Consider the following 26980-nt stretch of genomic DNA (forward strand, 5'->3'; position numbering starts at 1 on the left):
ATATCAAGCGTAGGCGACAGCCCTTCGGCATCCTGCTTCAGTATGCTATTAAGAAGGATCTCCTCCTCGATTGGAGTGAGATTGCTATTCTGTGGCATATAGTCCTCTCGAGCAGGACTTCCTTTCAATCTCCGAAGCAGCGTTGATTTTGAGACACCGTAGGTTTTTGCAGCAGCATTTACAGATCCTATGTCACCTGATCTGAAAGCTGATATTGCAAGCAGTACACTCCCTTCGTTTGAGCTCTTTTGGACGCGTTTTGATGGTGCCATCGCGTGTTGAAGTTGTTGTTGTTATGGACACGTAATTCGTGGACCACGCCGTGGGGTGGACCGCGCTCTGGTGTTTGACGTTACCGGATGATATCATTGCCGAACGCCTTCTCGTCTCGCCGCCCGCACCTACTCGGGTAATCATGGCTTTTTCCTCGGATGGATTCGCATTCGCATTCATGATCAATAAGGGAAGTTGAGATAATAGGAACACACAGGGCGATAGGTTCATCCGGTCTGGAAATTGGGCAGACAGCAGCAAAGGACCCTCTGCTTTCATTGATATCTCCGAGCCACTACTGTGTTGGTGCATAGGGGACAAACAGCCCTGGAGGGCTTCACTCTTTGGGGTGCGTGGAAGCCTCGTGGGCGTCTTTTGCCTCTCTCTGGAAATTATTACGTCGGTGGACCGGCAGCCCGCGTCCCTGCTTTAATTCCTAACGCCCCCCAAAACTTTCCGCGGTGCATAACGTCGCGTCCTGTATATTTATTAACATTCAATTACCACCGACCTGGCACCAAGCGACGACCATATTCGAAAGACGCAGAGACCAGGCACCCTCCACAGCGCATGCTAGAGCTGCCTTGATACAATTCCAAATTTCAACCCCATCCGCTTAGACAGGTCCCATTGTCTTTGATCCGTCCATGATGGACGAAGACCCTCGGGATCACGACTTCGACCAACGTCACGATGGACCGTTCGATCAACCGCGTCCATCTGTCACGGTTCCACGAGAAGCCTTACAGAATACTGTCGGTGGAAGTCCGACTGCCGCCAAAACGGTCGTAGTCCCCGATACAACCAGCTCCGCCACCTCCGGAAGTCCGACGAAACATAACGCAGGCATGTTGGCCACTCCTACGATCTCCGAACCCCAAACCACATCCTCAAATCACACTATACGCTCGTCGCCATCATTATCTGTACTTGAAAAGAACGACACGCCGCCACCACGGAAGAGCGTTCAGCTCGTAGACATACATGATCCTTCCGGCGAGCGTAATGGCAGCGTAGCTGGCGCATATAATGGACGAAAGAGCTTGCAGTCTGCACGACCACGACCCAGCATGTCATCTGCTCACCGTCGGCATAGTCGAGACTTCGACGTGCGCCGCGATGGCCCCTACGGACGGCCTTCGCTAAACATGGTCAGGCGGAGGAGCTCGATCATCGACCTCGCAGATGCCATTCCAGCACATCCTGATACCAATACCGTCGACGTGGAATTGGGCTCTGATGATCCAATTGCAGAGACTGTTGCATTCGAACCCGAACCGCCGCCACTCAACTACAGCCTATGGGCGAGAAAACGCGCCATTGCTATCTTCTGGACCCTCATAGTGATAGACTGCATCGCTATGCCCATTGCGCTGTACTTTGGATTATGGTACGGCACGAGCCTCACACCGAACATTGTCTTCTCTATCGTCACAGCAGCCTTGGGCGGTGTCAGCATTTTGGAGTACTTTATCCGATTATGGAGACTGGTCAAAAAGGACAGCACTTGTCGCGTCATCGGTGCAAGAAGAAGTTATCTGGATTGGTTTCATTGGAACTTCACGGCAGGGTGGATGATTATCATGGTGGAATTGATTGTGTGAGTACTGACCGCTTTCCATGACTTCCTTGTTACTTCAATAGGGGGCGACTTCTAGCTTGTCCTCCTTTGACCCATAACTTTGACATTACTGACCTCTTTCTAGTGGAACTGTCCCTGAACATCCACCCATCCGCCTGCTCTCCATGCCGGTAGTCACGATGATGTATGTCTTCGGCACTGAGCTCCTTGTGGTCGACATGCTGCGCTACTTCCGACAGCCCGCGCCGATTCGCATCTCTAGCATTCCCAAAGGGGCTCAGCTTCGACCAGCCATCTACAGCATCATCGAGGACGTTGTTGCTGTAGATGGCAACGGCGGGACAGCATTTCGTGAGGCACTTAATCGCCGCTATGAGGCAAGCCATGTCTTTCGCGCGATGCTCCGACGTTTAGGCGCTTACTGGGCTTTTGGAGCTCAGACTACCGCCGTCGTCCTAACCATCCTCATTTTCACGATCCACCCGGAGGCCGCTTATGTGATCGGCTGGACGGTACCGTTCGTTTGGGCAGGCATCTGGACCCTCGGCACCATTTGGTACGTCAAGCGGAAGTTACGCGAGGAGAAGATTGCATGGGCAGAGGAGATTGCCGAAAAGTCAGCACTGTCTGCAGCCGTGAGCGCAACGGGGTCGGGAGACGTGGAAGATTCGACACGGTGACGTGTGACTGGCTTTGTTTCCTGATTTCTTCTTCTTACTTTCCTTGCATGGAAACATTCGGCTTTTGCTCGTTTAGGCATTGGGACGATGACTTTTACTGCCGAGCTGCTTCATCCGTAGCCAAAACTATAGATACGTCCGGCTGCTCATCTAAGCTTCGATCGATAAGGGTGCAATTGTATCACATCCTGATAAAGAAGTGATTACTTGTCGGTAGTGACGCTCGCAGACTCGTCGCCGGTTGTTGCAAAATTTGTTGCCTACTCGACGACGTCTCGCAAAGTGTTCAACATCAGCACATGTCACATCCAGATATGACTGTAGAGATATGGCCAGGCGATCACCGTCGGCCGTTAACATTAAGGTGTTCGCCGGCCACCGAGTTCACATTGACAATATCCTCCCGTGCGCCATCCAGTCACTCTCCAGGTGCCTTAGCTCGGGAGATGACCGAAACACAGCATTTCAAATGACACAAACAGCATGCGGAGACTGGCACGAGGAGAAACATCATACCTTTGCGAACCTTGAAAGTCAACAAGATGTGAAGGCTGAGGTGCCCATGTGCCATCTAACCCAAACCCTAAGATACAACGACCCCGGCCTGGGGACTTGGGAGGCGCATTCGCCCAATTTGGGAATAGCGTGCCTGGCGGCGACACGTCCCATCGGAGGTATTCCGCATCACAGCAAGGAAACCAATTATTTCGCGTGAGCACGATACTACTAGTCATCTCTCATCACCAACCACAGTCGCTCTTTTCCTCCACAGACCGGCAAAATGAACGCGCCAGACAGGTGAGTGTTCCGGAGATCCCCGTAGACTGGAACGAAAACTTGTGTCGGCGGTATTGGGAACATGACCGGCGTCGGACTTGGAAGGGCGCAAGATCGTGCGAGGAGATGTCGATCTAAGCAACGAGAAGCGAAGAAAATGTTCAAAACTGCTGCGAATTGATAGTCGAGATCCGTTAAAGTACGCCTGTGGCAAATTGAGGATGTCGAAGATGAGCAGATTCGCTCCGATTGAAGATGCATTTTGGGAAGGCTCAAGGACTGTCAGGATATCGGGATCATTCCTTGTAGCCACGAACATGCATTCATGGATATGAAGCGAGAGACATATGGCTGATCAGATGTGCTTTTACTCGTATTCAGATTCGAGTCTTTTATCCTCGATGAAGGACAGAAAAAGGTCGAGGAGGCGCTGGAAACGCGTAAGTTGTCCCATCTCTCCATGCACGAATTGCTCTTCAAGAAGCCGAGAAGAAAAATAATAAGACCACAGCAACCATGAAAATCCCCCAAAATAATTTGACCGCTGACGTGACTTCTGACCATACGCAATAGGCGTACCCAACGCGACCATGTTCACCTTCAACAAAGAAGATCATACACTAGCGAACCTCCTACGTGCAAAGCTGGCCAAGGCCGAGCACGTCATATTTGTCGCCTACCAAGTTCCGCACCCGCTCTTCGCGACATTCAAGCTGCGTGTGCAGACTGATGGCAGTATTACGCCGAAGGAGGCCGTTGTCCAAGCCTGCCGCGACCTGGTCAACGAGCTGCAGCAGCTGGACCAGGAATTTACCAAGGAATGGGAGCTGAAGAAGATCGCTGGAGCCGGTGGCATGGAGCTGTAGAGTGATGTAGGCTTAGGACTGAGCGATGCTGCCGGACCATGATAATAATGGCTTGAGGCGAGCATCCCAACTATAGAGCCGGGCTGCGTGTCGATTGTGGCCGTGTTTGGTCATCTCAGGAGCTGATTCGAGTTAACTTTTTAATCTCAGGAATGAGAGATCTATCTGCATAGCGAAGGCGTTCTTGGGGGATCGAGTGGGGAGAAATAATTTGGCTGAGGGTCGCATCTCAATGGAAAAGGATGTCAGGACCTTCGACTGTTCTATGAATTGCTTGATTGTATTTATGATTCGACGCAAGAAGCTGTCATGTTCACGATTTTCCCTGGTTAGTTGTGCTACCCTTCACGAATACTTGAAGTGTAGAGGATCATCAACATGGTTCGTGGGTTTGGAAGGAACTTTGCAAGCCTCGTGCCAGTGCCATTGCTATTCTGGTTGTCAGCATCTGGGCAGTGCCCAGGTATCTACGTAGACTTTGCTCGACTTTCAGAGCTTGTCGATTCTTGAATTTCCCCTTCAACCAAAATTCCTGTGTTCAAAACGTGACAATGATCCGAGCGAACGTCGTCCTTGACTACACTCCTGCACAGTCGGTCGATTATCAACTCCTTGACACCTATCTGGGGGATTCATATCCGTCATAGGGACGATATCAAGTGCCAGGGCCGGAAGCATTCCGCATATTTGGACAGACGCAAGCGCCGCGAAAACCCATGTCCTGACGTTGAGCATTGGCGGTGTCCCAAAGCTGCTCAGCTAAAGCCAAAGCGAGCAGACGGTGCTTTCGGGATTTCCCAAACATCTTAGCCGCGTTGGGCAGACTCAGCACTAGTCAAGCTGTTGCTCCGCCACAAATGTTGGCGATTATGTGAGAAGTACCGGAGCTTGTGAGTACCTGGGTGTGCTGTCAACATATGACTCCTCTAAATTTCTGGCAGAGGGCTCCGTCCTATTCCGCGCGTGGGAAGCGTTTCCGCAGGACAGACAAAGGACATCACGAAATCCCGAACAGGAGCCGGGATGAGTCAATCAGCATGAGATGTGGTGTGCTGCACATGCATGAGGTCCGAGTAAACGCGCAATCATGTATATTATGAGCAGTGTCGGATCGCTCTATCCTGAGAAAACTTCCAAGTATCAATACAAGCACATATAGACCTCAAGCATACCCTCAAAGCGTCCCATTCACGGCAAGACACGCGTGCAGAATCATTGAACCCGACCCTTTCGAGCATGGCCGGCCCTCAAGCATCACAAATCGCCATTCTGGGCGCTGGTCCCAGCGGTCTGACTCTGGCTCGGCTTCTCCGCGTCAAGGCTATCCCCTACGTGATCTTCGACAGAGATGCCAACCCCTTCGCTTCGTCGGCTTCGTCTCCCGCTTTCGATGGAGCCACAGCGATACCGTACATTCCGCCAACCCTCAGCAACCAGGGCGGCACGCTAGACATTCACACCGAAACAGGCCAATTGGCGCTCCGTGAAGCCGGTCTATTTGAGCAGTTCGAGGCGCACGCGCGCTACGATGGTCAAGCATTTGTGACAGTCGATTCAGCGGCGCAAGATCTTACGCGGCAAGTGCCAGGACCTCACGAGCGCGGACGACCAGAGATCGATCGACCAGTGCTGCGCGAAATTCTTTTGAGAAGTGTGCTAGAGCCGTTAGATCCTGCGTCGCCGGGACAGGAATCAACGGCAGGAGAAGTAATCTGGGAGAAGAAAGTGGACTGCGTGGAGAAGTATGAAAAGGAAGGCGATGCGAGCGGATGGCATGTGAGGTTTGAGGATGGGAGTGTGGCTGGGCCATTCAAGTTGGTCGTAGGCGCTGATGGGACGTGGTCGAAGACGAGGAAAATCGTGAGTACATCATCCCTGACTTGAACCCCGCCCCCCCTCAACGTCGACGATCGCCATGCCACGTCGCGATGATTCAAATGAAGGTAATGCTGACTTCGGGCCTCACTTTCTCACAGGTCACTCCGGCCACCCCGATCTACTCGGGCATCACATTCTTGCAATCTCGCATCTCACAGGCCAACCCTATTTACGCTCGCGCGGAGGAGCAGATCGGTAGGGGAACCTACTTCGCCGTGACTGGCGGCAAAACAATGATTTGTCAGCGCATGGGCAACGGAAGCTACAACGTATACGCTGGAGTTCCGCTTCCCGAGAAGTGGACCAACGGCAACGGCGATATCTTGGAGTCGCAAGCGGCACGAGAGCGTTTCATCCGCGAGCAGTACGCAGGCTGGGACAAATCGCTGACCGATTTGATCCTGCACAGCGACGCCGGCCGATCTCATCGTTGGCCGCTGCACAGTCTGGCCGCGAAGGATATAGGCTGGGAGTCCGTGTCGGGTGTGACTCTGATTGGAGACGCGGCTCACACAGCTTTCACCAACGGCGAAGGCGTGAACATCGGAATGTTCGACGCTCTGCAGCTAGTACGAGAGATTCAGCGATGTGGGTTAGAGCGACTGGACGAGGCGGTCACGGCATATGAGAAAGATATGTTCGTGCGCGGAAAGGAGCACATTGAGAGCGGCGACCATCTGGCGAAGATCTTTTATGCGAAGGATGCGCCGAGGGAGGTCATCGAGTGGCTGAGAAGCATAGGATTTTGATTGCTGCAGGGGAATTGAATGGGACCTCTTGTCGAAGGGCCTTTGGGACACTTTGAGTGAGCTGGAAAACCTCCACTCTGTGATTGTACAATCGAGCACGCGGCGGACGTATGAAGGCGGAGTTCTCCACAGATGTTGTGATATTTCCATTCATCATTAAAACATCAACTTAAAGAGGCACACAGGCCACCCAAATCGCTCATCATGGAATATGAACTACGGTGTTTAATGTCAAATGTTTGAAGAGTGAGTGTTGCTGTCTTCATTCGCGGGCTTGCAGGTGTCGCTCTGATCCGTGCAGCATGTCCTGTGAGAGCCGCCTGGCAATGACAAGAATCACTGCATTGAGGACAACGCACCGCTCCCGTATCGGGAGACCTACTTTGATGACTTGAAAAAGAGGAAGTAGTGAAAAGCCTAAGGGTTGTGACGATTTCTGCTGGAATGCAGAACAAAGATGGCCTACCTCGCACTGGCTCTGCGAACCGTTCCAAGGTTATTAGCACTTCCCTTTCTAACGCAGGTGAAGAAGGTGGACTGCTATCGTGTTGCCACATCTATACAGTCGAGTCAATCGAGCGGGCCTGCCTTTCGAAAGGGCACACATTGACTGTCGCCTTATTCGTTGGTCATGAATTGCTCATGCATCGTCGCCACTTCCCGATCTAACGCTCGAGTCGGAGACGAGGGCACTGTGCATATGTTTGAAGGTTGTCAATCCTGCCCGCTGATGTGATCTGCCGGTACTATTAATTCGTTGTGAATTCTTCGCGTGAGGTGAGCCTGAAACTTCCTCATGTCTTTCGCTTTGTGGGCGTATGCGCAAGTGACGATTGTTCGGACGTCCCAATTTAAATGGCGAGGCAACAACTTACCTGGGACATATACCAAATGAGTCTGCCGTATGCATGATCTTTGCGGGAACAAACGACTGAGAAATTGCGCAAATTGCGCGTATTTATATGTTCGTCATGGCGCTGATTTTTTCCCCTCTCTCTCCTCTTCTCCGTCATTTCTTGCCTCAAGTCGCAACTCTTATCACATGCTTGATGAGCTGTCCGAAATGTCCGAACCAAGGAACCGATGATGATGCCAATGCGGGGGCGCGTGCGGAGGCTCAATTAAACGTGCGGATCTATCCATGCGTAGACCCGTCCTCGAATCTCTTCACACAGGCAGGATTGACCCCATCATCAGTTCGATCCGGGTGCCTGCAATAAGCAATCCATGGATAGCTTTTGGACCACATCATCACCCACGTACGACTTCAAAACCGTCACGGGAGATATATCTCTCGATGTTCAGTGAACGTTCTGTCCACCGCACTATTCATAGATTCAAAACAGAACTTGGGCATAGTCGTAGCTGCTGTCGAGCTGATCAGCAAAGTTCTTGATGCCGAATCTCGTGAGTCGAGATCCGTGGGAGAGATGTTCGAGCGTCCGCAAGTCGGTCGTCGTGATTTGGGAGCATGTGAGACGTTTCGATGGACTGAGGCGCTGACGTCGCTGCGCGTGGTACGAAACGACGAGGAAGGAATTGGAAAACCATGTTTGATCCTACACGATGGTCATGCGCGCAGAATCGATGCAAGAGAATGATAATAAATCAGTGACAAGTTAGCTGATAGGCGGCCTATGTATTTGTCGTGTCCATACTCACGAGCGAGTCGTGCTAGATGTAGCTGCATGTGCGGGAATAACGCATGCGATCGTTATCGATCCGAAAGAGGAGACGAAAAAGACGCAGGCGTTATGCTGTCATCAGATACAATATCATATCATCCGCCTTGCCGACAATGAATATTGCATCTCACTCGGCTATGCGATTTTGTGGATTGTGTGCTCGGAACCAAAGATCGCGAGAGTGCTTATCCGATATCTCAGGTAGCACTTGTAACAAGAAGCAAGAGATCGTGCAATGCCACGATATGTCATGGTACTATGCATGTCTATTTCAAGGGAAACTCGTAGGACTTCTATCCCGAAACGCCTGATTCAGAATAGATGCGACCGTGACTGTCATTGGTGTGGCCCGCCGGGCGTGTTTAAAAGCGCCCAGGTGACCCCATCTGGGCAGTAGAACAGAGTTTAGCAGGCGTGTTACCTCTGCACCTCTGCACCTCCCTAGCTGTGCATGCAAACATAGGATCGTTCTCGCAAACAGTGTCTACAGTAGTGTAGATTGTTTACGGTGCGTGCCGCATCGCTGAACACACTGCGTGGCTCGTCAGCGGTCTGTAGGGTGTGAGCGTATACACCATATACTTGTAACATCGCGCTTGTTGCGTACTTCTACCGTCAGACCTGGAAAGGATGATCACAAGGTCGTGGTGGGGGCAAACGATGACGGTAACCTTGGAATGATGAGATACCTGTACTGCACTGGACTGTGCGTAACTCTGCGTACCTGGGTAGCCGGATGCAGGTGGGCAGTCGTTCTCGCATACGGGCCCGAGCCTCAATTTGAATACACGCGCGGGCGGTAGTGACAAAGCGGTCGTCTGGTGTGTCTGGTTGAACTCATCGTGCACACCATCGATCTGGATTACCTACACTGGTGGATATGATTGTACGTACCAAGGTATGTACCCACAGTGTACTACTGTGTGAACTGCGCCCCCCAATCGTGCCATGATTTGCGGGACCAACGTTTGGTGCTCGCGGGATCTCTAGGCAGACGAATTCTGGAAACGTCTGTTGCTGTGCTGTACCGAGCACTCTCTTTGTCGCTGGGTTGCCCATGACCTCACCGAGTGCGGAGATGAAACTGCACAGCCATGATCTCGAATTACATGCATCATGATAATCTCCATTGTCTAGCAATTAGCGGCAGGCGGCAGCAATTGGTCTCCGGAAGTGCGTCCAGAACGACATTGTTGCGTGTCGCACCCGCATTGATCACAGTGTGAGATGAGAAATGAGATGATCAGAATCCCCACCCCGCTTCTCCGCCATTTGGTGCATGATTTGCTGTTGTCTCGGGCGAGGGACGCGAGTCTAATCTCACTGTGTGCCGCGAATGGAGATCAAGACAGTCTCGGCATTAATCGAGTCTAGCACGACGACAATTTGGATCAGTGGTACGCTTGAACCGATCCGCTTGTCGAGACCTCATCAGCACGAAAAACGTTCCTTGTCAAGGACGTAGAGGCAGCTGTTTGAAGGCGCCGCGACGATCGAGATACCTAGTCCGAACATCCGCGCCCTCGGGACCCGCCGTACAATGTGTCTCCGTGGTTTGCGCAATGCATGTTGCTCTGTGCGTTTATTAAGGTGCACATGAAGGCAGTGGCGCCCGGCAGGTGGCTGCGCTCTGGCCTCGGCATGTGAGAGTGCGAATCACGACAGGGACCGGCGACGAGAACGAGCATGTCCCGTCAACGCATGTGTTCAGCAGCTGTACATCCACTCACCTACACGCAAGCCTTCCCACCGATCATCTGCCCAACGGCGGCGGTGGGATGCCGGCGAGATGCCCTATTCGAGGTTTACTACTGCACTCATTCTTTTGCACTGCCTGTCATAGCTGAAGCATCTTTGCGCGGTGCGCAGATCATCACCGCTCCAGCTACGCAGATGAAAGAAGAATCTTTGGGCTTAGCGGTTGCGGGGATGGGCGCAAGTTGCTTCTTCTTTCCCGGTGTCACAAGGATACTATGAAGACTTGTAGAAAGTGCATGAAGCATAGTTCCGGTGAGTGCAGACGTACAATTTCGATAGAGTGAGCTCAATGATGGGACAATCATCCACAAACCATGGCACAACGTTATGCAGTGCCTGAGACCCTCAGCCGAATCGAGTTGAGTTCGTACATGTAGATTGTTCCTCGAGCTAGATCGTGTGGTCGCTTCGGTCGCTCCATCCCGTCTGCGGTGATTGGCTGAGCTCGGCTATGCCCCAGCTTTTTTTCTCTCGTCCACCTCCGATCGACTTTGCCTCGGCTGGATGGTCCCGGCACATGGGGGGTTTCTGTGTGTGCAGGTGCGTTTCTCCTTCACAGGTCGGAATATGTTCCTGTGGGTGTTTGGCAACGAAGCTGGCTGTAAACCAAGCGTGATTTGTCGTTGCGGTCGGTTGGATTCCAGCGCGCGTATGATTTGTATATGGTGGCGATCAGGGAGACAAAGCGACATTCGCCTTTCCGAATGCCCCTGGTTACTATTTTACACACCCGGGCACAGTGCAAAGTCGCAAGTCAAGTGGCACTGCGGAGTAGCAATTACTGTCCGGTGGGAATTAGATCTACGTGTGTGCACGCGCGAGTCCCCATGTCCGTTTGAGGCGATAGTGATAGGACGGTAGCGCCGTGGTGGAGTGGAATGGAGGTGGTGGCGGCGATGGCAATGTTTTACTCCCTTGCCTAGGCAGTAACAATCAGTAAACTTAACCCGAGCAGTAGTTTCTCACGGCCGAAACACTTGTTATATCTTAACACTCCGCCTGCCCCAGCTCGTTTCCCCTCCCCTTTCTCTTTCCTTCAGCGTGAAAGTGTTTCGACATTCTTTCCTCTCCTTCCACCAAACGACCCACATACCTCACCACTCGCTCTCTCCAACAGAGCGTTTGTTTGCGTGACCGCCTACTGCTCAACACATTCCTTCTCGAAACACACAGATCATCGTCGACATGGCGTGGCAACCATTCCCCAAGGAGGAGGAGAATGCCTACGATGTCCTCATCGTTGGTGCTGGTATCTCCGGTATCAACGCCGCATACCGTCTCCAGGAGCGTAACCCCAACCTCACCTACAAGATCATCGAGGGCCGCCACGAGATCGGTGGCACCTGGAGTTTGTTCAACTACCCAGGTAAGTGAATCGTCGCTGCGTTTCAGCATACGGCTCGCACCAATACCCTGTACCACTATCGAGACTAATCCCGCTTCCCGCAGGTATCCGATCCGACTCGGATCTCTACACATTCGGCTTCGCTTGGCGCCCATGGTCGGACAACTCGTCCATCGCCTCCGGCGGCTTGATCAAGAACTACGTGACCGAGTCTGCTCGCGTCGCCGGTATTGACCAGCACATCGAATTCAACACCTGGATCAGCAAGGCCGCTTGGTCGACCCCAGACAAGACATGGACCCTCCAGGGCACCGCTGGTGAGAAGAAAGAGCCACGCACATACAAATCGCGCTTCCTCTTCTACTGCACCGGTTACTACAACTACCACGAGCCCCTCCAGGCCGACATTCCCGGCATCAAGAACTTCAAGGGCGATGTCATCCACCCACAGTTCTGGCCCAAAGACCTCGACTACACGGACAAGGAGGTCGTCGTTATTGGTTCCGGCGCCACAGCCATCACCGTTCTGCCCGCAATGGCTGACAAGGCCAAGAAAGTCACCATGTTGCAGCGATCTCCCTCATACGTCATGTCCATTCCTCGTGAGGACCCCATCGAGAAGATCACTCGTTTCTTGTGGTGGTGGGCCCCCCCGATCCAGTCCTGGCTGCTCCGCACCAAGTGGCTCATCACTCCTTTGATGCTCACCAGCTTCGCCGCTCGCTACCCCGAGACTCTGCGCAAAATCTCGCACTCACGCATGGCTGCCCAGCTCCCCAAATCCATCCCTCGCGACCCGCACTTCACTCCCTCTTACCGCCCATGGGAGCAGCGTATGTGCTTGTGCCCTGACGGTGATTTCTTCGCCGCTCTCCGTAGCGGCAAGTGCGACGTTGCCACCGGCCACATCGAGAACATCACCGAGACTACCATCAAGCTCAAGTCTGGTCAAGAGTTGAACCCCGACATTATCGTCACCGCCACTGGTCTCAAGCTCATCTTCGCCGGAGGTATGGATGTCACCGTTGACGGTAAGCCGTTGAACATCCCCGAGAAGTTCCTCTGGAAGGGAATCATGCTCCAGGACTTGCCCAACGCGGCCTTCTACATTGGTTACGTTGATGCCTCGTGGACCCTCGGCGCCGACAGCACTGCTCAGCTCTTGTGCCGTATGATCAACACCATGGCCAAGGAGGGTGTCACCGAGGTCGTGCCTCGTTTCACCGCCGAGGACAAGGAGACCGTCCAGGAGCAGGACCTCCTCCGCCTCAACTCTACCTACGTGACCAGATCCAAGAGCGTCATCCCGAAGGCTGGTGACCGTGGCCAATGGCTCCCTCGTTCCTACTATTTCAAGGACATCTTGACCGCGTGGTACGGTGACATCAAGAGCTCCGCCGAATGGATCAAATAGATGCAATGTCAACAAGCGTCTCAAGTCGATGTTGGTTTCATACAGCATCGCCTCCAGATAAGAGTTTTGCCGGGAACTGCGAGCGAGTATCATCTCGTTGTCGCTGCCGTTGATGAGAGACGATCAGGAGAACTACGTAAGCCGACTATCTACCACTGCACCAGCATCAAGTTCGAACAGCGGATAGCCGTCGGCTGCGCAGTTTGCACCCACTATTTGGAACATATCCGGACACTGTCCAGTTCTACACCTTGACAGCCATCATGAATGGTTGGCCAACGTTTTTTGATGTGTGAGGATATTTGCTCATACCGCACTTCCATCGTCATGTTTCGCACGCCGAAACCTTTTCTTTTTGTGTTTGAATGAGACCAGTAGAGAGGCAGTTTGGAAACGCCATCGCCATCTTGGGAGATGGCATATGTCGGTTTAATGGAGTTTTCGGGATAAATATGAAAAATTTCAAAATTATCAATTCATACATTCTCCATTGCCTATCATTTACAGTAGCAGCGGCTTGACGTGACCATGCCTCTTACAAAGGTACGGATGTGAGCCACGTTTCCTCGATGAATGTTCATCACATCTCCATGGCCATCGAATGCAAAGAAGTTCTTCGCTGTGTCTAACGTAATTCTCCAATCAACTCACACGTGCTGAGCTGTACGCATCATGAAAACACAGCAGGGTCCGGAGTCGGGCCTGAAATTTGAGGGCACCGCGTCATTACATTTGAAGTGCAAGACCTAAGCAGCTGTTGCATGTTTTAGCAGCTCGAAGTTCATCCCAAGTGAGTTGCTCGTTGGTAATCATGCAGACCGCCTTATCACGGACTCTAATGCTTCGTGCTATCCGACTACAGCCTCAAAAATTGGCTACACACACCCGTTGCTTGACGACGACGTTCCCGAGGCATCAACAACAGGGAACTGCAAAACCGACCACGCCAGCGCAGCCCATCACAGCGAAACAGCCACCGAGACAAGGTCACAAGGATCAGCTTCCTGTCATCCCACTAATCGCCTTGTTCTTCCTGGGATCAGGTGCTTTCTATCTCCTAGTGCACACCCGCGCTGGAACTGGCGATAGCCATTACGTCTTGCCCGACCGAGCACCGCCGAAAGATCAGTGGCCTCGAACCAAGGATCAACAAAGCTCATAGAATCAAGAGAAGTCTATAAAGTGACGGCAGGAATTTTCACGTCGTGATCGGATAAACAGCTACATCAACATCATCATGCCTGTCATTCCGTCCTCCGATGCCGCGCTACCAGCGACGGAGCGCAAGCAACCTCTTTTCTCGCCAGACGATGCAGCTAAAAACCATGCACTGGTCATCTTTGTCCTCGGTGGGCCCGGCGCAGGAAAGGGAACCCAATGCGCCAACCTCGTCCGCGACTACGGATTCAGACATCTTTCCGCAGGCGACCTGCTGCGCGCCGAACAGGACCGGCCAGGGAGCGAATACGGCGATATGATCCGCAACATCATCCGCGAGGGCCAGATCGTGCCGAGCGAGGTGACAATAGCACTACTCGAGAATGCGATGCAGGACACCATCTCCTCGGCGAACAACCGCCGCTTCCTAATCGACGGTTTCCCGCGCAAGATGGATCAGGCGTTGGCGTTCGAGCAGCGCGTCGTGCCATCCCGCTTCACCCTCTTCTTCGACTGCCCTGAGGAGACAATGCGCGAGCGTCTGCTAGAGCGTGGCAAGACGAGCGGCCGCGCGGATGACAATGCTGAAAGCATCGCTAAGCGCTTCCGCACCTTCGTTGAGACGAGCATGCCTGTCGTGGAGCACTTTGAGAGTGAGGGTCGCGTGGTCAAGGTCAATGCTTCGGCGACGCCCGAGGAGGTCTATCGACGTGTGCAGGAGCAATTTGCCGCGCGAGGAATCTCAAAAGACTAGCCGTAGATGACTACTTTCCCTTGCAATCATAGTTTTGACTATAACCTTTGTGAAGTTTCTCCTCGAAGTTTGTAGATTACCGAGACGAGCGCCTTGAAAATCACCCCCCGGCAGCAAGGACACTGAGAACTACGATAGACGTGATCTTTTCAGGGTTCAGAAAGGGAATAGCCAGGAGTCGCAGGAGGCCTTTATAGCCTTCTTCGTTTGGTTCTCGGCTTGAAGACTGGAAACCGTGTTGCTGGGCGATCGTGAAACGATATTCGTATTAATTTCTATGTTGCGATTGCTCGTTATAATTTCCATGTTCCGAGTTATCCAAAATCAAGGCCGTTCCCTGCTCAACTATCTAAATTGCCCAGCTATCTGCAAGTGTTCTGAGCATTTTGTGTCGATCCGGGCAATGATGAACGCCAATGGGCCAGTATGATCGACTACTACGTCTGGTCTGATCTGCACAAAGCCATGAGGATAGAACTGTGATTGCGACCATATTTGTTGATGGTGGTTTTGTTGGGTTCCGCGACTCGCTTCTCAATGCTTGAGTTCGGCGACGAATTTGACACGATATTCCTTTATTGGGTCCATCAACTGTCGCAGTATCCGGGCGTGGTGTCGGATTCACCATTGGCCCACGCAGACACTGTCAGCGCCGTCGTATAGGTCATCATGCAGATGCCGAAAACAACGAGGAGAACGTCGACGACCTTTTGCCAAGTCCGGGTGGCAACAACGCGATAGTGCATCAAAGGCTGTTAGAAAGAAAGACAACAGCGTTAGCAGGTGCAATATTTCATATGACAGACAATGTAAGATGAAATAGTTGAAGATAGTGAAGAATGGACATTGACTTACCGGATAAATATTCACCAATGGAATGCACGCGAAACTGCCCACGAGACTGACGAATTTGTCCAAGTCGTTGGCACCAGCCCATGCGATCAGCGCACACAGCGCGACCATGAAGAAGCGGAAGATGTTCTTCTTCCACTTGATCCATGGGTTGTACTTGCCCGTGCGACTGAAGAGCTGCTGACTGGTGATCTCGATGGCAGGATAAATCTGCAATGGAGTGGAGAGAAGGATGGCGAGGGAATAAATGAATTGCACCGCGTTGACTAGCTTGTCCTCCTGCGGCATGTTTGAAAGGATGACCGTCTTGGTGGCGCTACCGTAAGCAGCATACGACAGTGCACCTGCGGACACGAACACGACGGTGACGATGGCCATGACGGTAGCCAGAACGCGTGGGAACTTGCTCGGATCGGCCATGCCAGATTGAATCGGAATGATCAGTCCGACACCCTCGAAGGTGAAGATCGCCGTACCAATAAGCAGCGGCCAAGAGGTTGGGTTGAAATGATGGATGTCTGCCACGCCGTGGTTCTCGACGATGACCTTGACATCGGTGAAGTATACGTAGACCAGGCCAAGGAGAATGAAGAGATCGGCAACCAGAGCCATCTTCTGGATGTGATTGATGTTGCGATACAAGCTGAGCGGGAGGAAGATAATCATTTGCATGAGGATCACCCAGCCAATATCGATGTCCGTCTTGCAGCGAGAGACGGCCAGGATGAACGAGCGCAGATTCTCCGCGACGAAGACGATGTAGGCTGAACTGAAGCCAACCTGGCTCAGCACAAGGGAGAAATTGATCATGTTGCGGAAGTATGGCCCGAAGATCTTACCGCCCATGTCACCAAACGACGCATGGACCTTGAGTCGCACATTCACCAACAAGATGAAGCAGTAATAGGACAGTGCAGCAATGATGAGTAGCACGGCATTGGAGAAAGTCATACCTCCGTTCAGGTAGGCACGTGGCAGGAAAAGCACACCAGTGCCCACAAAAGACTTCAGCAGGAGCATGGCAGCGCCGGTGGGAGTGCCTTTGCCTGTAGGACGGGTCTTTCGCTTGCGTCGGCGCTTGCCTGGGGTCAGGAGGGCAGAGGATTCGCCCCAACCGTCGTCGGAACGATCGTCGCCTTCAGTGGTACCATCGTCGTGTGCATCCGAGGAGAAGTATTCGTCGACTCCCAAGATCTCATCATCTTCTTCTAATTCCTCACCAGCGAAATGGCCGTAGAGTGTGAGAAACTCGATGAAATTTGCTGTAGCAAATTGTGGTCGCGTGGGCTCTGTGAACGCTCGCGATACCGCGCCATAATTGGGTCGCCGTGTGTTCTGTGCCGAAGGTGCTGGCGAGGCTGCGGCACGTCTGATGTGATCACGCCGAAAGCCGCCCGGTACTTGAATAACCGACGCAGCATCTTCTTCTTCTTCCAGCCGATTCGGCAAGCTCACGCTCTGACTCCGCTTCAGGTTTCCTCGGACGTCCCGATCTTCTTGCTCACGCTCTACCCGCTCTGCATAACGGTAGATGTGTCGTGTTGTATCTCCGCCCTGGAGTTGTAGACTCGAAAATTCCGCCTCCTCTGGTGCAGGTGACTCGCTCCGGTTGAGATTCGCAGCAAGTAAGCTTGACCTCTGATATGAGCCTGGCGGCGAGGCTGTGTTGGGTGCGACCAAGTGTCTCTTCAGCACCTCAATGTCTTCCTTCGTAGTGGGGCTTCGACTCAAGAGGGCTTGATCGGGAATGGGAGAGCGCACGGAGCTGGGCTGTGAATCGCGATGCGCATCAAAGCGGGACGGAGAGGAGCTCTGATGTCCTCGCAGGGCCTGCGACAACGAGGATGCACCTGGGCCTGGGACTGAGGTTCCAGAAGCACCTGCCAGCGGCTCATTGGAATCGATTTCTCCACGAGACGGACCTCCAGATCTTGAACTGGAGCGAATGGAAGGCGAACCAACGACAGGCGTGGCAGCTAATCGTGCAGTGATCTCGGCGCGAGAGGGTGAGCCCGAGATCACATCTGATTGCTCTGCTCCAGGGAACGAATCGTGCGACGCGGCCTGGCCGGCCATATTGCTCTGCAGCGTTTCCTTCACGTCTGAGTATTTTGCTCCTTTCTATCGTGATGCGAGTGAGGGCAAGGTCAGGCTTGCACGAGTAGCTATAACAATGGAGACACGCGGTCGGTGCTCAGGACTTGTCAGATCGCTGCTGCTGTTGGACGACAGCTGATCACAAGAATTCTCAACGCGCGCAAACGGCTGCACCGTGTGATTTGACGGTTTCTCCGGCTGACGTAAAGATTCCAAGATCAAGGCGTGTTGTTCAGTTCACAAAACGTACCCGTGTGAATGACGAGAATGGAGCATCATCTATGGCCAATATCACATGCGAGAGGTCGTATGCAGTGGACTGCTTGCATCTAGAGACCGCAGTACTTCGACATTGGATGAATTCTGTGCGGGACCTTTACCTCCGAATCCCGAACGAAGCTCCAGAACAGACAGAATGCATGGCACGACTAGTAGACGGATAGATCTAGCTACCCATACACCGGCTAGGTAGGCACTACCGTCATAATGATTGGGGACGAATAAAACCAGGTCGGTCAAGCTTTGTGCAATAACGATTCAGCACACTATACCTAGGTAGTTGCCTGACTATTATCGTCGGTGACACAATACTGTGGACAGTGTGTCCCCTTCGCAAGATTGTTCGTCACAGGGGCTGGATGTACAATAGGTATATGGTCATTGTACTGGAGGCCATCATCTGATCAATGATGCACGAATTTCATCAAAATTTTGCTCGTAACGATCATCTCTACTTCGACCACCTCCACTTACCTCGGGGTGATGCAAGTAACTGTAAATTAATCATGCCTCGTAAGTTGTGAGCGTTCTGTTCATATTTAACCGGTCCGCACCCATCTCAGATCTCTAGCTTTCTGCCTGTACGTCTAGAACATTGATAGGGTCAGTAACCATGTATCCCCATCAACGTCCACGCGTCTTGAAATGTTCTCAAAATGCTCTGGGCTTGAGGTCCGTTTCATGCTGGAGCGATCGATCTCTCAGATCAACCAAGGCCTCGCTTGTCCGCATTTTAGGATGCTGCTTGAAGCATGAAGATCTCCTTTAATGCTTTAGGATCCATGGATGCCATGCGCTTCTGCTGGATATAGCGCTGTCGCGTAGCGTGTCGACTTCCGTTGCTGATTACGGCAGTGCTTACTACCGCTGCAGAAGGCTCTGCGATTTGCGGTGCTCCCTTTTGCGCTTTCTTACTTGCTTTCAGCGCCCTCCGCTCTCGCCTCTCTTCTTTTCGTTTCCGTCGTTCCTCTTTTCGAGCGCGTCGCTCCGCCTTTTCACGCGCTTTTTGTGATGTCTTCTCCGCGGTTTTCGACCCTTGCTCTGACTTCGAGCGCTTCTCTCGGTACTTCTCTTTCGACACAAGCTTCTCAGCCTCTTGTCCACGATCTTTCAATTCTTCGTTCTCCGAGTCTGAATATCCACTAGAACTTGAAGAGTCTGAAGTCGCTGCATTCCGATCCTTCAGATTCTTTTCGATCGAGATCTTCGGCTTCTTCTCTTTGGATTGCGCGGCTGTTCCCTCTTCGTCTACAGCCGAGTGCTTACGCTTCGTAGTCAAGCTTGCAGCTGTGCTTGCTGACTTCAGTTCAGCCTTTGTCTCCATTTTGTCTCCAACCAAGAAGCCTCCGCTGACGAAATTCATATGTCCATATCTTTGCTCGTGCTGTATTCGAATCTCTGCATCACGACGGGCTTTTCGCTGCGCCTCGAGCTCATCATCGGTCTTTCCATTTAGCCTTCCGAGTAGGCCTGAAAACATGCTGAGCCCAAACGTTTCCGCATTGCCCTTGCCGATTTGTGCGCCCAGCCCAAGGTTGTCCTCACGGAGCATCACTCTAATATGTGATGCATTGGCAGCAGTGTAATGGTCGGCGTGATTGGCATTTTCGGCCCCAAGGTAATCGCCTGGTTTCCATCCTTGCGCGGCCAATATCCTATGACCAAACCCATCTGTGTTCTTCGCCCAGGCAGTGTTGTTCGGATCATGCGAAAGCTTCGTCCGACTTGGTCAAATATTTAGCAGATATAGTGCCGTGCATTTTCATTGTCCTTCTTACCTTCTCTGTCCACTGAGACCCATGGTTGCCGGCTGAGAATTACAACTTATCACCAACCACCGGGGAATGGTTTCGCGATCCCAGAATTTGTCCAAATCTTTCTTATCGAGGGTCCCAGCCAGACGAAATCTTGGCGACAGGCGGACGGGTGCTGCCGTGGGATTTATCGACGCTATCTCCGAGAACGCAAGTGGCAGGACAACCTTGGAAAGGTGCAGCCCGAGCGTCTGTAGCATGCAGCTAAAATATATGAAAGTCAGTAGCTGCAGCAATAATGCTCCTTTGAAGGGTAAAACGTCGCGCAAGTCTTGCGGCCACCTCAACGTCATCAGGCGCGTGGATTTGATCGTGCTTATCATTCGCCAGGAGTCACGGCCATAGCACACACGCACGTGAGTCTGAATAGATTGCATGTTGCAGTTGGTCTCACTATCATTTCTCTGAGATGAAGCTGTAAGTTGATCGCATCTCTTCTACCAAGTTCGATAACGGAGTTGTCGATTCCAGGCCAAAGCATGGGACTAAATCAAATATACAGCACGATTCGTGCGACACGGCGCGATGCGCTCAATAAATTGGCTGCGTTGTCCGCCAATAGCGCCGCCGCGTTGGACGATGACAAGGACATCACGAGGCTGTGTGCATTGGGCCGACAGCGAAGCGGACCGACGACAAATGGCATGAAGAGTTATGTTACGGGAGGCACGGCTGGAACGCACTCGGTCCCGATGAGTGTGCGAGAGCTCGAGGTCCTCATTGCATTGTGTAAAGCAGCGCCATTGGTACAAACTAGCAGTGACGCCGAGAATTTGCTTCAACAACTCGCACCCTATGTCCCTGAGGCGCACCAGCAGGCCTTCACTCCGTCTATGATCCAGCAGTACTTGCCACCCTGGGAAACCCTCTCCAACGACCTCACCACGGCTGTGCTCGCCCTTGGCCACAACCATCCTTCTCTCCGCGAGCAAGTCTGGGCCTGTATCGATACAACTGTTACTGCGCTGGCGGAAAATGCAACTAAAGCCTCGCGGGACCAGCAAGATGGTCAGGAGAACGTCGATCGTGAGGTGGACAACCAGGTCTTGAACGCCATTAAATTAAGCGTCTCTCTGCTTGGCTTCTTCAATGCGATTGGGAAACACGTGCAGGTCTGGGATCCGGAAAGGCGTAGTTCGCTGATTGCGCGGCTTCGCAACATTCTTTCTGAAAAATTCATGGTTGCGCTCGAGGGTGGTCTCTCTGCTGTGCGCAATGCCGATCCCACAACAAGAGTCGTCAAAGATTGGAAGCGATGGATCAGGCACTATGCTGCTCAGGGTCAACCTTTAGGGGCAATGCTCTTGCAGCATGCATTCATGATCGTCGTAGAAGAGAGTATCCTAGCTCTCCTGCCCATCTCAGAACCTCCAACACGTTTGGAGTTCCTAGATTTCCTGCTGCAGCGAAACCCTCGTCTCCCTCAGATCAATTTTGGCGCCCAAAGTGTCATGGTTGCGGAGATGACTAAGACCATATCCGAAGAAATGCGACTTCTGGACGCCAATGCGGATTACATTTCGATCGGTACCGCGTGGCAGCAGCGCGTGTCTCGTGAGGTGAAAGCCTGCTCCCTTCGCAGCTACCTCTGTTGTGCGTTACTTGACGGAGAGGCGACGCATGCAGAAACCCTGATGGGCTGGCTCGATGTGATAACTGACGATCCCACCCAGATGGCGGATGAGGACCTGGCTCAAACAGCATTGAAATGTCTGGCTGCGTTGGCGAAAATTTCGCCTCCGATTGCTTCCACCTTGACTCGATCGCTGCCGAGATTGCTGGTGCAAGGGCGGATGACGCCTCCAACTGCCGCGGTCGCTGGCGAATGCCTCGCTCGTATGCTGAAGGATTTACCCCAGGACAATGCCATCAGTCTCTTGTACAGCCTTGGTAATGTCTTAAGCACTAATGCAGTCGAGCAGGGCAACAGTCGATCCTCAATCTTGGAAGGCGTCACAACACCACAATCCATTCAACGACTGGGCAGTGCAATATCGCTCGCCGTTAGCGATGAAGAAGAGACCGCCATTGTGTATGCATCTGTTGTGCAGGCAATTGTTGCGATCGCTGTCGCCCGCAGCGAAGCACAGCTCACTGCATTGGTCATCTCAGTCTTGGTCCAAAAAGTCGGCAAAATTAGCCAAGCTGTCGATGCCAAGATCATTGTCGAGACCGCCGCTCTCGGTTTGTGCGGAGGATCCAATGAGCTTAGAGGGCTTCTCCGACTCTATGCCCGTATCGCGAATGATGCTACAATAGAGCATAACACTCTATTGTTGAGCGCGGTGACCGAAGCGCGTACACGGCTGGCCACCTGGATCAAGAAGGACTCTCCGCTCTTCGAAGTCTACTTGTTGCATCTCACAAGTCTCTGCGTCAGCAGCGGTGAATCTACTACTACCCGTCCCGCGGATATCGCACTTCCTGCTAGGTTGATGGCGCAAGTCTTCAGGCCTATGGCTTTGCTAGTATCGACTGACAAGGATCATACGCCAAAATTTGATGGTGAAGATGAGCTACTTAACTTGAGCCGGGATTCTTGGTTCAACATTGTCGTCCACGGCTACACACTGATGTCACCAGCTGCCAAGGAGTATACGGAAGAGCTCCAAATTCTGGCATTATACAGCCTTCCTCTCGTCGATGAGGATCGAGTCGATATGCCAGAAAGCAGCATCATCTTGAACCCGGTCCTGCGACGGGGTTCGAGTCCGCAGCAACTGGCACAGCAAAGACAGGCATTACTGGCGGCGCTGCCACAATGTGAATCGGACATCAAGAGCCTGGGGTACCCGGAATGCGTCTTTCTGAATGCAGCTCTGCTGATTTCCACTCTCCGCGCCCGCGGAGGCGATTGTACCGCTGCGTTGCCGTACTTCCTGGAGAACAAGGTCAAAACGACCGCACTGGGCAACTGCGTGTTTGCCCTATCGAATCATTGTGTTGACACCTACCTTCGGAGAGCTTTGCAAGGCCAGCGACAGGAATTTGCGGCCCCACAGGTGGCGCTACAGCTGGCAAGTATCTTCGAAAACTGCTGTCATAGGATCGCAAAAATACAATCTGCAGCCTTGGCGGCCTGCGATCGCATCATAACGCAGATTCCATCGGCGCTGTGCCAGAAAGCATCGCTGTTTGCCCTGCTCGAACTTCTTTCACTGATGTGGAAAAGCTGTTTGGATGCTGAGACCGACGAGTACGATTGGAAGTCTCACTATGCTTCGGAGAAGGGCAACGTTTCCATTCAACTCTCAGACGACATCAGCTATCGGCAGTCGACCCTGAACGTGTTCCATCAGCGGAGCCGAGCATGGGTGTCACGGGCAATTGAGATTGCACCTCTGGACGTCAAGGGTCTGTTGCAAGCCTATCTTGAGGACTATGAGGATGACGGCGCTTATGGACATATTGCTCTGGGCAGATCATTTGCTGTTGAGATGGGCTCAATTGTACCAAAAAGCGACCAGAGGTTGACATCGCTTGATCGTCAGCGGGACATGGGAGTTAATACCGCGTCCGATTTCATTGCCCAATACACAACCCGTCAGGAATATCGTCATCTTGACGGCCGCATGAAAGTTGAAGATGACTGGACTCTCGTTGATTACAGCGGCAAAACATACGATGCAATCACAGATGGTGTGGCGCCTGTTCAAGACGAAGCGGCAGAGCTACGTACTCTCGCTCAACGACTGCAAAATAATGAGAGTGTGCCTTTCACTCAGGTCCGAGATACGTTGCGCAATGCTGCTGCCATCCTCAGTCGAATCCTGTCCGATCGTGTGCCGCTCATTCAAGACCTAGTTGCCATTCCTTTCATCATCTTCACAAAGCAGTCCATCAATTTGGGAATCTCATTGTGGCTTGGAGTCATAAAAGAAAACCCAAGTCTGGAAACGCGAATTCTTGTCGAAGTCGCTCAGGGCTGGGAGAACTCAATCCGTCAAAAGAGAGGCTTCTTCGATAACACATTCCATCATCTCGATCCTTTCTACATTAAGGAGGAATTCGCTCCATCTAATTGGGAAGCGATTGTTAAGAGGCAACAGATTGCAAGCAATCATATTGCACCACATCTCCGCTTGACCCATTTCCTGTCCAGTCACTTTAATGCGTCAAGGTTGACTTCGCCTTCGGTCGAACACATCTACTTCCGCCTTATCCGCGCGACACTGCTCGCGATGCGCGACACTGTCAGTCACCCTCTAGCTCGAGAGGTACATTTCCATATTATACTGCTGGGGCTCAGAGTGCTGAAGAACAGCACATCGTCGAGCGTTGCCTCCCGATGGCGTTTCAGGGACGCTATCCTCTCAGCTGCTTTGTCTTGGTTTTCAAGCCCGCCCCGATGGTCGTTCGGAAGCAACAGATTACAGGTCAAGGCAGAAGTGAAGCTACTTGGAGACGTGACTGCTATGTTGGCTGCCCTTGACGGCGATGGCAGCTCAGGGACCTCGTCGCTGCCGTCGCTCTCTCAAAAACAGGAACTGTTCCTACAACTCGTCAGTCACGAGATCGGCCGGCTCACAGTATGGATCACGCCGCTTACTCACGAGTCTCGGGGCGCGATCCTCCAGCATGAACCGGATGTTAGAGAGTCGACTATCCAATCGCTTCTGCCCATCGCATGGGCCGAGGACCCTCGCATCGCAATTCAACTACTTGCGCGATTTCCCAACTCAAAGGACCTATCACAGGCGGTGCGAAGTCTGCTGTTGAAACGCCCTGAGCAGGCCCTGCACGAACCAGACGCCCTACAGACTTTACTGGGCCCCGAGCTCCCGTCCGATGTCAAGTTTCAATTGAAGTATCTACTTTACTGGGCGCCCATCAACCCGATGGCAGCAGTTACTCACTTTCTGCCTGCGTATGGCAACCACCCCTTCATCATTCAATATGCTGTCCGCGCGCTCGAGAGCCACTCTGTTGATGTTACCTTCTTCTATGTGCCTCAGATCGTACAGGCGCTGCGCTACGATGCGCTCGGGTACGTCGAGCGTTACATAGTGGAGACGGCCAAGTTCTCCCAACTGTTTGCCCACCAGATCATCTGGAACATGAAAGCCAACGCGTACAAAGACGAGGAGTCTCAGCAGCCAGATTCAATCAAGCCTATGCTGGACAAAGTCCTGGCAGCGCTCATCGCAAGTTTCTCCGCCGAAGACAAAGACTTTTACGAGCGAGAATTTGAGTTCTTTGGCAAGGTCACTGGTATTTCGGGTACTCTCAAACCACTGATCAAGCGACCCAAGCCCGAAAGGAAAGCGAAAATCGAAGAGGAACTCCGCAAGATCGAGGTTGATGTCGGGGTTTACTTGCCTAGTAACCCTGAAGGGGTTGTCATTGGCATTGATCGCAAGTCCGGACGGCCTCTCCAGAGTCACGCGAAGGCTCCATACATGGCAACGTTCCGCATTCGGAAGGAAGAATTTGAAACTGACACGCCGGAGACACAAGCAACGCGACACGGACAGATCGCGAAACGCAAGACTTATGAAGTCTGGCAGTCGGCCATTTTCAAAGTGGGAGATGACTGTCGGCAGGATGTGCTTGCCTTGCAACTGATTGCCGCCTTCCGAGGCATCTTCAACAGCTGCGGCTTGGATGTCTATGTGTTCCCTTATCGTGTGACTGCGACGGCGCCCGGATGCGGCGTTATCGACGTGTTGCCTAACTCAATCTCGCGGGACATGCTTGGTCGGGAAGCCGTCAATGGACTCTACGAATACTTCGTCTCCAAGTACGGGTACGAAGACTCTATCCGTTTCCAACAAGCCCGCAGTAATTTCATCAAGAGTATGGCGGCATATTCAATCATCTCTTACCTCCTTCAATTCAAGGACAGGCACAATGGAAACATTATGGTCGATGATGCCGGCCACATCCTGCACATCGACTTTGGCTTCTGTTTCGACATTGTCCCTGGAGGCGTCAAGTTCGAGCGCGCCCCCTTCAAATTGACGCCAGAGATGGTCGCTGTGATGGGCGGTTCAACACAGTCGCAACCGTTCCGAGCTTTTGAGGAACTGTGCGTCAAGGTCTTCCTGGCCGCCCGACAGCACGTCGAGCAACTGTCGCACATTGTGTTGACGATGCTGGACTCTGGACTCCCTTGCTTCAAACCGACGACAATTCAACACTTCAAAGAGCGCTTCGTGCTGGAGAAGTCGGATCGAGAAGCGGCCGACTTTGTGCGCAAACTGGTCCAATGGAGTGCGGGAAGCTATTCGACCGGAGTGTACGACTACTACCAGTTGTTGACGAATGGAATTCCCTACTAAAGTTGAGGCGATAGAGCGTCTTGTTGGGAAGAAATATTACCCTCCGATCGGCATACATACGCCTGCAGACGCATGTACGTGTAGCGCGCCAGGCTTCGAGCGTGGGTGGGCGGTATTGATCTTTCAGATTGTCTGCATGTATATATGTAGGTCCATGAGCACCGTATGCACGCCCCTGTCTCTTCATGTACTGTACATGTATGCAGCGGCGCCGCAGCGTGTGTTGTTAATCGGCGAGGGATCGGCATGTTACAAGGTTGTGTCAAAGTTTGTTACCACCTTACGTGTGGATCGTGTACGGGTTGGAATTGGAGATAGTCGCCTGTTTTGGCATATACAGCGCTCGACATTTGCAGACCATGCGTACAGAAGGCCTTCGACATTAAATGCGGTGAGATGCATGGCAGTGTGGCAACTTCAACAATTCACGACCACTTCCGAGGTGCCGTAGACCTCGAAAAAACGTGGAGGGGAAAAGGCTGCATGATCGTCTTGTCGCGTGCACTGTATTCATTGTCCCGGTTCTGTTTCACGTGTCTTTCTGCGACGCCGATGCATTATTCACATTTCAAATAGATGCGCCCTGTAATGCATGCATGCATGCATGCAGGTGACTGAACGCAGGGTAGTATCGTACAGCTGCAGCCTTCATGAATGTTTGTATGCAGGCAGGGGATGATGGAGGGCTGAGATACAGGTTTGGGGTCATGGCAGATCGATTCGTTGTGTCGGGTGACC

General features: G+C 52.5%; 8 protein-coding genes across 8 annotated transcripts; 6 read left to right on the top strand and 2 right to left on the bottom strand.

The window, feature by feature from the left end:
* Positions 1-485: 485 nt before the first annotated feature.
* Positions 486-2861, top strand: K489DRAFT_378996 (uncharacterized protein). Its single transcript, XM_033604540.1, has 2 exons — positions 486-1873; positions 1980-2861. Exons 1-2 carry the CDS (start codon positions 924-926, stop codon positions 2533-2535), a joined length of 1506 nt encoding a protein of 501 aa, XP_033461602.1. The 5' UTR covers positions 486-923; the 3' UTR covers positions 2536-2861.
* Positions 2862-3264: 403 nt separating this feature from the next.
* K489DRAFT_378997 (RBP11-like subunits of RNA polymerase) lies at positions 3265-4497 on the top strand. Its single transcript, XM_033604541.1, has 3 exons — positions 3265-3333; positions 3694-3752; positions 3886-4497. Exons 1-3 carry the CDS (start codon positions 3317-3319, stop codon positions 4176-4178), a joined length of 369 nt encoding a protein of 122 aa, XP_033461603.1. The 5' UTR covers positions 3265-3316; the 3' UTR covers positions 4179-4497.
* Positions 4498-4955: 458 nt separating this feature from the next.
* K489DRAFT_378999 (FAD/NAD(P)-binding domain-containing protein) lies at positions 4956-6921 on the top strand. The gene is made up of 3 exons (XM_033604542.1): positions 4956-5068; positions 5120-6038; positions 6155-6921. Exons 2-3 carry the CDS (start codon positions 5415-5417, stop codon positions 6803-6805), a joined length of 1275 nt encoding a protein of 424 aa, XP_033461604.1. The 5' UTR covers positions 4956-5068; positions 5120-5414; the 3' UTR covers positions 6806-6921.
* A 4328-nt stretch (positions 6922-11249) lies between these two features.
* Positions 11250-13454, top strand: K489DRAFT_430504 (FAD/NAD(P)-binding domain-containing protein). The gene is made up of 2 exons (XM_033608416.1): positions 11250-11614; positions 11698-13454. Exons 1-2 carry the CDS (start codon positions 11434-11436, stop codon positions 13005-13007), a joined length of 1491 nt encoding a protein of 496 aa, XP_033461605.1. The 5' UTR covers positions 11250-11433; the 3' UTR covers positions 13008-13454.
* Positions 13455-13535: 81 nt separating this feature from the next.
* K489DRAFT_387985 (uridylate kinase) lies at positions 13536-14919 on the top strand (the record flags this gene model as incomplete). Its single annotated transcript, XM_033606370.1, has 3 exons — positions 13536-13550; positions 13933-14103; positions 14200-14919. The coding sequence occupies 3 exons, from the start codon at positions 13536-13538 to the stop codon at positions 14917-14919; spliced, it is 906 nt and encodes a 301-aa protein (XP_033461606.1).
* A 587-nt stretch (positions 14920-15506) lies between these two features.
* K489DRAFT_369428 (uncharacterized protein) lies at positions 15507-17847 on the bottom strand (the record flags this gene model as incomplete). Its single annotated transcript, XM_033603033.1, has 2 exons — positions 15507-15671; positions 15775-17847. 2 exons carry the CDS (start codon positions 17845-17847, stop codon positions 15507-15509), a joined length of 2238 nt encoding a protein of 745 aa, XP_033461607.1.
* A 653-nt stretch (positions 17848-18500) lies between these two features.
* Positions 18501-20015, bottom strand: K489DRAFT_379007 (uncharacterized protein). Its single transcript, XM_033604543.1, has 2 exons — positions 19926-20015; positions 18501-19871 (listed from the first exon to the last, which is right to left on the bottom strand). The coding sequence occupies exons 1-2, from the start codon at positions 19946-19948 to the stop codon at positions 18881-18883; spliced, it is 1014 nt and encodes a 337-aa protein (XP_033461608.1). The 5' UTR covers positions 19949-20015; the 3' UTR covers positions 18501-18880.
* A 128-nt stretch (positions 20016-20143) lies between these two features.
* Positions 20144-26567, top strand: K489DRAFT_185301 (phosphatidylinositol-4-kinase). The gene is made up of 2 exons (XM_033599487.1): positions 20144-20378; positions 20464-26567. Exons 1-2 carry the CDS (start codon positions 20371-20373, stop codon positions 26240-26242), a joined length of 5787 nt encoding a protein of 1928 aa, XP_033461609.1. The 5' UTR covers positions 20144-20370; the 3' UTR covers positions 26243-26567.
* The last annotated feature ends 413 nt before the right edge of the window (positions 26568-26980 follow it).

This window comes from Dissoconium aciculare, assembly GCF_010015565.1.
Source record: "Dissoconium aciculare CBS 342.82 unplaced genomic scaffold K489scaffold_4, whole genome shotgun sequence".
Classification (NCBI taxonomy): Eukaryota; Fungi; Ascomycota; class Dothideomycetes; order Mycosphaerellales; family Dissoconiaceae; genus Dissoconium; species Dissoconium aciculare.